This window comes from Dendropsophus ebraccatus, chromosome 10 (genome assembly GCF_027789765.1).
Source record: "Dendropsophus ebraccatus isolate aDenEbr1 chromosome 10, aDenEbr1.pat, whole genome shotgun sequence".
NCBI classification, from domain to species: Eukaryota; Metazoa; Chordata; class Amphibia; order Anura; family Hylidae; genus Dendropsophus; species Dendropsophus ebraccatus.
The window spans coordinates 77,824,812-77,837,300 of NC_091463.1; the positions used below are offsets into that span (position 1 = coordinate 77,824,812).

Consider the following 12,489-nt stretch of genomic DNA (forward strand, 5'->3'; position numbering starts at 1 on the left):
AATAATGTCTGTAAATGATTCACCGCTCAGCCAGCTGCCTGTTCTAACCTGGTGGAAATAAAATGACTTATCACATGGATAGGTGATAGGTTTAACTTCCCTTCTTCTGTGCATAGCTCATCAGTATGTTTTGTCTGGAAAACCCCTTTCATAGTATCACAGTATCAGTTAACAGTATCCTGTGACTTCCTCCAGTACTGTATCTGCTGGTGCCCTCATAATTTATAGGGAATCTGTTAATAGGTTTATGTTTCCTTAAATGAGGGCAGCATAAACTAGTGACAGAAATGGCGAACAACACAATGTATTACTTCCGTCATTCTATTCAGCCGTTCTCCTAATATGCGGGAGAATAGGATTTTTGCCACACCCCTTCCCCAGCTGCTGATTGACAGCTGTCCGCCTATATGCAGTATATATATACACTGTATACACAAACAACTGCCAATCAGCGGTCAGTGAGCAGAGGGAGCTGCTGTTCAAGAATATTGAAGACTACTGAGCACACACACATAATGGAGAGGACTAGTGTGCGGTCCTCATTCAATAAATAATATGACCACCTCAGCACCAGAAAAAGCACCTGCAAAAAACTAATTATACAATTTTTAATTAAATAGAGCATAGAAAATGACAAGACAATACGGCGTTATGGCCCCATACAACAAGCCAAACATAGACGGGGTAACATCTTAATAGTCAGATGGGTGTGAACTTAATTTTAATAATGGGGGTGAATATCAGGTGATGGGTATGCTCACACAGGCCAGGGTATGTATTAGGCATAAACAACCCTCAATGTAAAACATTCACACCCATCAAGTAGACTCCAGACCAGCACTGGGCCTGCTGGTTATGCCTCTGGTTGTCAGCTGTGTGGCTAGTTTTCTCAGTTGTGTGGCTAGTTTTCTTAGGTGTGTGGCTATCCTGGTTATCATGTACTGGCTACTAGGGATGAGCGAACCTGGAGCATGCTCGAGTCCATCCAAACCCGATCGTTCGGCATTTGATTAGCGGTGGCTGCTGAAGTTGGATAAAGCCCTAAGGCTATGTGGAAAACATGGATATAGTCATTGGCTGTATCCATGTTTTCCAGACAACCTTAGAGCTTTATCCAAGTTCAGCAGCCACCGCTAATCAAATACAGAACATTCGGGTTCGGATGGACTCGAACCCGAACCCGGTTCACTCATCTCTACTGGCTACAGTCTTGTTAGGTGCAGACGGCCATGCACACAGTGCATCACACATAATAAAGTGATTGCAGCTCTGAGGTCATTATGTGGCTATAATGATTTTCGGGGGAAGGTTTTACGACCAGTGAGGATACCCTTACGTCTTTCATGATGACCTTTATAATTGCTACTCAAGTGTTAAATATATGTGTACAGATAGACTATAAAGCCTGGCATCAGTACAAGATGTGCCGCAGCATGCTGGTATAATATTATCAATGGTGGAGATTAGTAATATGGAGTTACTATGTGGGTTTTCTCCAATATCAGGTATGAGGCTACATTGTATACAGTTTATAGTTCAGGAATGGAGTCCACACCTTAAAGTGTCACTGTCGTTTTTTTTATTTATTTTTTTGCAGAAATCAATAGTGCAAGCGATTTTAAGAAACTTAGCCGAAAAATGCATTTTTATAATGAAAAAGCAGTTTGAAGCTCTCCCCCCTGTCTTCATTTCTCTCTATGGAGAGGGGAGGGGTGGAGGGAGATGAGGCACCAAAACAGGACAACAAAGATTTAATTTACAGCTACATCACCAGGCTATCTCCTCTGAAGTCAGCACTAACCTCTCTGACCTCTGAATGGTAGCTTTCACACAGTTCCTTGTGTAATTCTTAGTTCTCTGCTCTCTGCTGCTGACTAATCTCCCCCCTTCCCCCCCCCCCTCTCCATAGAACAGACAGGGCCCGACTGATGTAAACCAGTCGAAATTTCCTGATAATGAGCAGTGAATGAGAGAGAGCAGGGAGGGGGGGGGGACCTTGGGAAAATCATTTTGAATGCAGATAATGGTATATTTGCCTAATAAACCCAATTACAACGTTTCTTAAAATCGCCTGGACTATTGGTTTCTGCAAAAAAAAATGAAATGACACTTTAATATAGTGGTTGGAAAGTGTCCTGGTTTGATGTTTTGTATGTTCTCTGCGTGTTTGCATAGTATTCCTTTGATTGTGGAGTGAGTGATGATAGTGCTGTGCAATATGATGGTGCCATAGAAGCAACAGCAAATACATAATACTCAGGAGCAGTAGATTTCAAGATAAGGACAGGATCGGATCCCATTGTGGGGACCAGAAATTCATCTTCAGTTACTAAAGCATGTAGAGATGCTCAGAAGCGCCCCAGCTGTGGCAAAACTACAACTCCCATCATGCCCTGGCAGCTTTTAACTGTAGGACCACAGGACAGAGAACACTGATGAATAGCATACATACCACTAACCAGCCGTGTCTTTGTCATCAGACCAGATTTAATAGACTTCAGCCGGCTGACCAAGTCAAATGCCACCTATAATCTGCAGCAAGCCTTCAATACAGCAGAGCAACAGCTGGGACTGATCAAACTGCTGGACCCTGAAGGTGAGCGCAGTTGCGTATACACATAGGTATCCACTGTCTCTCTCATCCTTGTGTCAATCTTTAGACTGTGTTCCCAACAATGTAAAAATAAGGGCAATTGACAGCCATTGTTTATGATCATGATCATTAATAATGTCCGTTGTTTTGCAACAATGGCCGTTATTTGCCCTTATTTTTACATTATGGGAACATAGTCTAAAGATGCATGATTTGATCCCATTTCTTGCTGCCTAAAGCATGTGTTTTTAGCAAGGAGAGGCAGCAGACACAGCGCCCTTTGACCACTTTAGTACATGTTGCAGTATATATGCTTAGACTGTAGTAGTCTCGACAGGGATTCAAGGGGTTGTATAAGTACCAAAGACTGCTAAATATGTCACTGTGTGATCTGCATTACTGAAAAGTAGCAAACACAGAATAGTGAAGTCACCTTCTTTACTACGATTGCTGATCTGCTAGATTGGCACTTACTTACCGAGCCCATACACCGATCCTGCGTGAGGGCTGTATATAAATGCTATATATATAATGCTATATGATATATATATCATGCTTGCAGCCCTTACTTTTTACAATAAAAATAATAAAGTTTATACTTACCTATTCTTCCCAGTTGTCCTGCAACTTGTGTTCCTCAGTCACTGCTGCCGCTCTGGCCTGGTCAGGCTGCTCAGCCAATCACTGGCCAAGACGGGACTTTGCTGCAACCAGTGACTGGCTGAGCGGCCTGTCACTGAAGAGACCAGAGCAGAAGCATCAGCGGTGAGTGGAGATTACGAGCAAAAGGCTGCAGGACAACTGGGGAGACTAGGTAAGTATAAACGTTATTATTTTTACTGTCATCAGCCGTCAGCCACGCACCTCCGCACATCCACCGGTGATTTTTAAACATGTTTACGAGACAGCAATCAGCCAATGATTGGCTCTTCGACTGATAGTTGTCTTTATTACATGGAGCGATAATCTGCCGAAATGGCCTGATTGGTTTCATGTAATAGGGCCCTTAGCCTTACTAACTCTGGGCTGGGGTTATTTTTATTGTATGGCCGGGGAGGGGGTCACCGGTCACTTACCTACCCGACTCCAGCGCCGGGTCCCGGACTGCACCGCCCCGTTCCCCCGGCCCGATGCCACTTCCGGCTCTGATCTGCGGCTTGAGACGTGACGTCTCAAGGCAACTCAGCCATTCAGCAGTCGTAGCGGGGTCTTGCCTCAGCCGCTGAATGGCTGAACTGCCTTGAGACGTCGCGTCTCAAGCCGCAGCTCAGACCAGGAAGCGGCGGCCAGACGGGAGAACGGGGCGGCGCGATCCGGGACCCGGTGCCTCTATATCCACCCCCTCCCCGGCCATACAATAAAAATAACCCCAGCCTGGAGTACCCCTTTAATGTAAAGTAAGACTAAGGCCTCTCCCATGCTGTCCTCACATAGTATGAGCCTAGTGACAGGTTCTCAAGCATTCATCTATATATGGTTAATATGGTTTCCATGGATCCAGTTGTCTTCTTGACTTATCCTTTCTTTTCCTGTAGATGTTAACACAGAAAATCCAGATGAGAAATCTATCATCACATATGTAGTGTCTTTTTATCATTACTTCTCCAAGATGAAGGCTCTAGCTGTAGAGGGCAAACGCATTGGAAAGGTGAGATATTCAGCGTAGGCCTGTGTATGCCTGTGCTTCAATACTACTGCAGAACAAGAGGAAAGCTATAAGGTACAGGGATAGTTACAGAACGGTTTGTTTTATTGCTATTGGCAGTAATAGTTGTGTATAGAACTGTATGCTGTCACGTTCATGCTAGTGCAAAGGTATACAATCTTTATCTCTGCTCATTTTAGCCATCGGTGGGGGTCCTAGCACTCGGACTTCACTGATTAAAATTCCAGGCTCGTTGTTTTTTCCTAGTAATAGCATCTAATTCAATTCCTCCATACAATCCAGTGCATGTGGAGTGTCACAAATCTTGCATTGTGATTAAAGGGGCTGTTTACCAAATAATTTTTTTCTTTCAAATCAACTGGGGCCAGAAAGTGCAAGAGATTTGTAATTTACTTCTATTTAAAAATCTCAAGACTTCTAGTACTTATTAGCTGCTGTATATCCTGCAGGAAGGGGTATTATTCCCAGTCTAGAGAGCAGGAGAGGTTTTCTATGGAGATTTGCTACTGCTCTGGACAGTTCCTGACATGGACAGAGGTGGCAGCAGAGAGCACTGTGTCAGACTAGATAGAATAGAATACACCACTTCTTGCAGGACATACAGCAGTTGATAAGTACTGAAAGACTGAACATTTTTAATTGAAGTAAATTACAAATTTCTAGCACTTTCTGGCCCCAGTTGATTTGAAAGAAAAATATTTTGGTGAACAACCCCTTTAATTCATAATAAGAAGTGCAATACAGCTAAAGACTGCTAATATCCGTAATATCAGAAATAACCCTTCCGACCACAGATAGACCTAAGATATATGCATGCTTGGAGGACACATTCACTTCCCCTACAAGACCAGACTGCTGCTTGTTTACGAGGCGTTTCCTTTGGCATCATTGTTGTATGCTAAATTCTGCTGTCCTTAATCTTATAAAGATTTATCTGCATGATTGGTTCACTGCAGGTGCTGGACCAAGCCATCGAGACTGAGAAGGACATCAATAGATACGAGGCCCTGGCATCAGAACTCTTAGAGTGGATTGAGAGAACCATATCCATCATCACTAACCAGAAATTTGCCAACTCCTTGTTGGGCGTCCAGCAGCAGCTTCAGGCATTTACCACGTACTGCACCACAGAAAAGCCATGCAAGTGAGTGGGAGACAGCGTTGGCAGTCATTTACATCATGTGTATTCTTCTGCCTCTAGGAAAACAAGGGATATGAATGTATAGAGGACAGAGCTATTGTAGACAACTGTTCGGACAGGACTGGCTCAATGCGTCCGTTGTTTCCTTTTTACTAGGTTTCAAGAGAAAGGGAATTTGGAAGTTCTTCTTTTCACGATTCAGAGTAAGATGAGGGAAGAGAAGCGTAAGCTCTATGTGCCATCAGAGGGGAAGAACATCTCCGATATTAACAAGGTGGGTTCTGAATGTCTCAAAATGTGGCATTTAGTGTCTTCTGCGACATCCACATATATCAGTGAATATCAGAACTTGTCTAGAAGCGAACATGTCATGACCTCATCTCTTCTTGGTTGGCATTCTTTATTATGCTTAGTGTCACTGTCATTTTTTTTCCAGAAATTAATAGTCCTGATGTTTTTAAGAAACTTTGTAATTTGTGGTTTTATTAGGCAAATATGCCATTATCTGCATTCAAAAAGACTTTCCCCAGGTCCCTCTCCTCTCTCTCTCTCCTTCACTGCTCATTATCTGGAAATCACATCTTGTTTACATCAGTCAACACTGTGTAATCTATAAAGGGGGGAGGAGGGAGATTAGTCTCCAGAAGAGAGCAGAGAACAAAGGATTACACAGTGGGAGCTGTCAGAGCTGTCAGAGAGGTCAGTGCTGACTTCAAAGGAGATAGCCTGGTGATGTAGCTGTAAATTAACTCTTTGTTGTCCTGTTTTGGTGCCTCATCTCTCTCCACCCCTCCCGTTTCCATAGAGAACCATGAAGACAGGGGGGAGAGCTTCAATCTGCTTTTTTATGATAAAAATGCATTTTTCGGCTAATAAACCCAATTACAAAGTTTCTTAAAATCGCCTGTACTATTGATTTCTGCAAAAAAAAAAATTAAACGTCAGTGACACTTCAACATTGTGTCCTCTTTTAAAGAAAGTTGGTAATCTGAAAGCACTGGACCCTACATCATTATGGTGGGCTTGTTCCTTGGCTATCACTGATACAGAGTCTTTCATTTTGTGTAGCATATAGACATTAGGCTTCCTGCTCATGGAAGGTAGAATTACTGTCTTCCAATAGGCAGGGCAGTAGAAAGTAGAATTAGGCTCAGTGCCCCCATAAACCCAAATCTTATTGTCTATTCAGTTTTCACTCCAAAAATATAAGTGTTTCCTCCTTTTTATTTTCCTTTTTGGGTCCTTCTTGACACCACTTATAATCTAGACTGTAGTAGGTGGAATACTGAGCACTATCACATGTCACTTTTCTGTGTTTTCTGCCTACAACTACATTCACTTTATATGCCTTTCTTCTCCATATCACCGCAGTTGAGTTGTCTCCCCCCCCCCAGTCCTCTCCTCCTGCCGACAGCTGTAAATATAGTCCACAATAAGAATCCAATCAGTCTTCTTCTTCTGGCAGATGTAAATATAGTCTCCAGTATGTTCCCCAGTCAATCTAACTTCTTCCTCTGTCAGCTGTACATAAAGTCTCCAGTAGGTCACTCAGTCAATCTTCTTCTTCTTCTTCTTCCTCTGGCAGCTGTAAATGTGGTGTCCAGTAGGGTTCCCCAGTATGTCTTCCTCTAGTCTCCAGTAGGTCCCCCGGTCAGTTGTCTTCTTCCTCTGGCAGCTGTACATATAGTCTCCAGTAAGTTTCCCATTTAGTCTTCTTATTCCTCTGACAGCTGTACAAAAAGTCTCCAGTAGGTCCCCCAGTCAGTTGTCTTCTTCCTCTGGTAGCTGTAAATGTAGTGTCCAGTAGGTCCCCCAGTCAGTCTTTTTCTTCCTCTGGCAGCTGTAAATGTAGTGTCCAGTAGGGTTCCCGGTATGTCTTCCTCTAGTCTCCAGTAGGTCCTCCAGTCAGTCTTCTTTTTTCTCTGGCAGCTGTAAATATAATTGCAAGTAAGAATCCAGTCTGTTACCTTGCCTTTCTGACAGCTATAAATGATTGTCCCCAGTAAGTTCCCATAGAGGCACAGTAGTTACCTAATAATTGTACCATGGAGTTTAGACAAGTGAAAAAAAATAGTGCTTGTATACTTACATGTCACTTCTCAGAAGCGATCTTCTCACCTTTGCTGTATATTGCTGTGTTAGTGATTGGGTTCGAGTAGAGTAGAGGTAATGTGTATCGCTCGCCGTATAATGAACAGGGGATCACTATCCAGAGTATAGGACTGAGGCTATGAAAGTGGGACTGTACCTGAGCATATATATCCACCAGAACACTGTTCTGTAGATGGACATGCAGTTTGATATATACATTGAACACCAGGTGGCAATATTCTGTATGATTAAATGCTTTATCAACAAATGGACATCTACAATACATGGAATATTAACCTGAAGGATTTAATGTAATATACACACTTGGCTGAGCTAACCCGGACTTCTTATTGTTGGGAGAATCAAAGATGCAGGTTGAAATATATTGTGGGGCTGATGTGTATTACCATCCTATGGGATAGTGTGACAGCCTGGACTTATTTGTTATAACCTAGGCCTGGACACGGCTGGAGAAGGCAGAACATGAGCGGGAGGTTGCTCTCCGGAATGAACTTATACGTCAAGAGAAGCTAGAATTACTGTCACAGAGGTTTGATCAAAAAGCAGCCATGAGGGAGGCATGGCTCAGCGAGAACCAGCGGCTTGTGTCCCAGGTAACACGTGAGCACAAGTAACGTTCCTTAGAAGGTTTTACCGAAAGATTTGATGAAAATTCTTACTTTTGCATCTGTTAACTTCATAGGATAATTTTGGTTATGACCTATCTGCCGTGGAGGCCGCCATGAAGAAACATGAAGCCATCGAGGCAGATATTTCTTCCTATGAGGAGCGGATCCAGGTGGTGGCTGACCTGGCTCAGGAGATGGAATCTGAAGGCTATTATGATATCTGCAGGATAGCCGCTCAGAAGGACAACATCTTGAGACAATGGAATCTACTAAAAGAGCTGCTCAGCGCCAGGAGAGCAAGACTGGAGAGGAACCTGGCCCTGCAGAAGATATTCCAGGAGATGGTGTACATGATTGACTGGATGGATGAGATGCAGGTAATGGAGGACAGATGTAGAGGTCAGATCAGTACTGTCACACACGGGCTAGACTGGGGTGGTACGTGTGAGGGATATGCTGATCATCAACCTTTGGGTCCTATTACACAAGCCAATGAAGGTCTGATCAATACTGTATACAAGCCTATTACATGGCCCGATAATCATTTAGCAAGGGCTTCACGAACATTGTTAGCGATGTCTGTGCAGCCCTTGCCCTAACAGTTAAAGGGGTAGTGTGGCCATTTACTTTTTCTGCTTAATCAACACACATTACAAAGTTATATAATGTTAAATTGTGTGTTAATAAACTGTCTGGCCCCGTTTTCCCCCAGGAGTAAAATAAAGTATACATACTAAATAACTGTTGACCCCGTCCTCTTCTCCCGGGCGACATCTCCGGTCGATGTTGTCACGGCACAGGTTGGTCCTGGTCTCCTTCCTCTTCGCTGTCTTCCACTGTAGTGAATGGGAGAGGAAAAGGCTGCTGGCTGCCAGGGAGCGCCAAAGTACTCCTTTAATACTTTACACGGCGGTCCCGGCCAATGATTAGTTTAATGGTCTGTCAGCTCAGACAGGCCGCTCTGAAGGTGCAGTGCGCAGTGCCGGGATGCATACAGAAAATGTGGGAGGAGACCTGGAATGTAAGGTAAAGTATTAACGGTTCGGGCATTCGTCAGCCATCAGCCGTGCATGGCTATTACACGTAGCGATGTGCAGTCGGCGGCCAATAATTTTAGGTCAGGGCCGATCAGCTGATCGTTTCATTGGCTGATCTTTGTCTCTATTACACAGAGCGATAATTAGCTGTAATAGAGCTCTTAGGGTAAGGCAACCTTTAGTGTAAGATTTGTGGCTCATCCACATGCAAAAAGTCTGACTTTTCCAAAGTCCGCTTGAGCAGGGGTGAGGAAAGCATCTGGTTGCATAGCAAGTGGGCCCAGCCATTGGTAGATGCAGCCCCCTAGTGGAATACAGTGCTGGAACCAAGGGAGATGAGTAACAATAGTAAAATATGTTTGTATTGGGAGATCCTGCTAAGAGCCATATAACATCCATGACAAATGACTATAAGGCTGCGTTCACAGTACGTATATTTTAGTCAGTATATGTATATTTCAGTCAGTATTGCAACCAAAACCAGGAGTGGATTAAAAACACAGAAAGGATCTGTTCACACAATGTTGAAATTGAGTGGATGGCCGCCATCTAATGGCAAATATTTGCTGTTATTTTAGAACAACGGCTGTTATATTGAAATAATGGCCGTTATTTACTGTTATATGGCGGCCATCCACTCAATTTCACCATTGTGTAAACAGATCCTTTCTGTATTTTTAATCCACTCCTGGTTTTGGTTGCAATACTGACTGAAATATACTGGCTGAAATATACGTAGTGTGAACGCAGCCTTAGGCTATGTTCACACTACGTATATTTGAGGCTGTATAGCAACCAAAACAAGTAGTGGATTAAAAACACAGAAAGGATCTGTTCACACAATGTTGTAATTGAGTGGATGACCACCATTTAATGGCAAATATTTGCTGTTATTTTAAAACAACGGCTGTTATATTGAAATAATGGAAGTTATTTACTGTTATATGGCGGCCATCCACTCAATTTCAACATTGTGTGGACAGATCCTTTCTGTGTTTTCGAACCACTCCTGGTTTTGGTTGCTATGAGGACCTGACATGAGGACCAAATACAGCCTCAAATATACATAGTGTGAACCCAGCCTTAAGGAGTAATCCCCCTTCTGTATTCCCCAGGTTCCCTTGTCCTCTAAAGATTTTGGAAAACATCTATTAGAAGTGGAGGATCTTTTGCAGAAACAGAGCTTGCTAGAGGCCGACATTGCTGCGCAGACTGAAAGAGTCAACTCCCTAAACCAGTCTGCTATGAGGTTTACACAGTACACAGGTGAGTGACAGCAGAATTTTATAGAAAAGAATTAATAGTGAATAGGACGCACAACTATTACATCTATACTACAGGTTAAGAGGATAACCTCTAAGCCAGGGGTAGGGAACCTTGGCTCTCCAGCTGTTGCAAAACTACAACTCCCATCATGCCTGGACAGCCAAAGCTTTAGCTCCATACATGTCACCTACCTATTCACACAAAAGGGCAGTGTAATTCTCAGTTGGCCATACCTGAACAGTTTTATGTGTCCTTCTTATAAAGGGAACAAGAAATCTGATCAGAGTATAGGCCCTATTACACGAGGCAATTATTGACTGTATTAGGCCGATTATCAGCCATTATGGCTGATAATCGCTTCATGTAATAAAAGGCAACGATCAGTCGACATGCATGGCTGTCAGCTGATGGTTGTCTTTTAACATAACATCTTTAAACATGTTGAAAGACAAAAGACAATGATAGCAACAATCTGCTGCTGTCGCTCTGTGTAATAGGAGCAGTGGCAGCACCCTGCCACCATCTCAAATGGGCTGCCCGAACGATCTAACAATCACCCGGGCAGGTTCCACCCCCCCCCATGGCTCTCCCTTGCTCCTCTGAATCGGCCTGTGTAAAGCCCCATTCACATGTAGCAAAACTAGCGGAATTCCGCGACGGAATTGTCCGCCGCGGAATGCTGTTAGCTTCCCTCTCATAATGGGAGGCGCGCGCTGCTGTTTTCACATCGTCTCTCCGCGCTGAAGAATGAACATGTTCATTCTTCATCGCGGGGAGAGCAGCAGCGCGTGCCTCCCATAGACTCCCATTATGAGAGGGAGGCTAACGGCATTCCGCAGTGGACAATTCTGCCGCGGAATTCCGCTAGTTTTGCTACGTGTGAACGTAGCCTAATAGGGCCTTAACTCTGACTCCCTGAAAAAGAGCTGATTCCATTGGAGGACACCTAGGACAGCCAGACATTTTGTACTTAATGGTGGGCATATTCCTGTGGCTCATACAGAGGTCTCACACGTGACCCTCCTCTATCTCTCCTTTGTGCCCTAATAGATTATAAAAGATCAAGCACTAAGGTCATGTAAAGATTGTCAGTTGCCGTTTTTACTTTCACTTTTCATATCTAAGCCAACAATTCTAGGGCTAGCCCTCACTAGATGCATTTGCAGATTAGTTTGCCTATTGAGTAATCGCTTTATGTCATACAGAATCTGCGCTGCGGAATCTGTTGGTGCTATACAAATAAATATTATTATTATTATTATACAGATTACCAGCCTTGTGACCCCCAGATCATCTGCAACCGGGTAGAACACGTTAAGAGCTGCCTGGAAGGGCTTCGTCAGCTGGCAGAGAAACGGCGGGGTGAGTTGGAAGAATCCAAGCGTCTTTGGTGCTTTCTGCAGGAAGTGGAGGAGGCCGAGGGCTGGATTCGAGAGAAAGAACAGATTCTTGCAGCGCCCCAGAATTATGGGAAGGATCTGAGCAGCGTCCTACGACTACTGAGTAAACACAAGATTCTGGTGGGGGAGCTCGGAGGGAGATTTGCCATGCTACAGCAGACCCTCCAGAAAGGGGAGCAGGTGAATTCGAGTCTCAATTTTTTAATCTTAAAGGTGAAGTCCGGCAAAATTTTTTATTAAAGTATTATATTGCCCCCGAAAAAGTTATACAAATCCCCAATATACATTTATTACAGGAAATGCCTATAAAGTGCTTTTTTCCCTGCACTTACTACTGCATCAAGGCTTCACTTACTGTTCCTGTATAAAATGGTGATGTCATCCCCCAACTCCCAGATCTGTGCAGGCTGTGGCTGCTGGAGAGGATGATGGCAGGGGGACACTGAGGGACACGGAACTGGAGGGACACTGAGCATCCCTCTGCCATCATCCTCTCCAGCAGCCACAGCCCGCACAGCTCTGGGAGTCGGGTTGTGACATCACCATGTTATGCAGGAAGTGACATCACCCTGTTATCCAGGAAGTGACATCACCCTGTTATCCAGGAAGTGACATCACCCTGTTATCCAGGAAGTGACATCATCCTGTTATCCAGGAAGTGACATC

General features: G+C 43.9%; 1 protein-coding gene across 4 annotated transcripts in view; it reads left to right on the plus strand.

Annotated features, from left to right (window-relative positions):
- The window catches only part of SPTBN4 (spectrin beta, non-erythrocytic 4), a 103,260-nt gene that overhangs the window by 33,358 nt on the left and 57,413 nt on the right, over positions 1-12,489 (plus strand). For all 4 annotated transcript variants that reach the window (XM_069943487.1, XM_069943489.1, XM_069943488.1 and 1 more), the window contains 8 exons: positions 2,481-2,596; positions 4,129-4,241; positions 5,216-5,403; positions 5,557-5,674; positions 7,947-8,105; positions 8,195-8,497; positions 10,273-10,423; positions 11,690-12,003. In XM_069943487.1, coding sequence (XP_069799588.1) covers positions 2,481-2,596; positions 4,129-4,241; positions 5,216-5,403; positions 5,557-5,674; positions 7,947-8,105; positions 8,195-8,497; positions 10,273-10,423; positions 11,690-12,003 — 1,462 coding nt within the window. The remainder of the gene's footprint in view (positions 1-2,480; positions 2,597-4,128; positions 4,242-5,215; positions 5,404-5,556; positions 5,675-7,946; positions 8,106-8,194; positions 8,498-10,272; positions 10,424-11,689; positions 12,004-12,489) is intronic.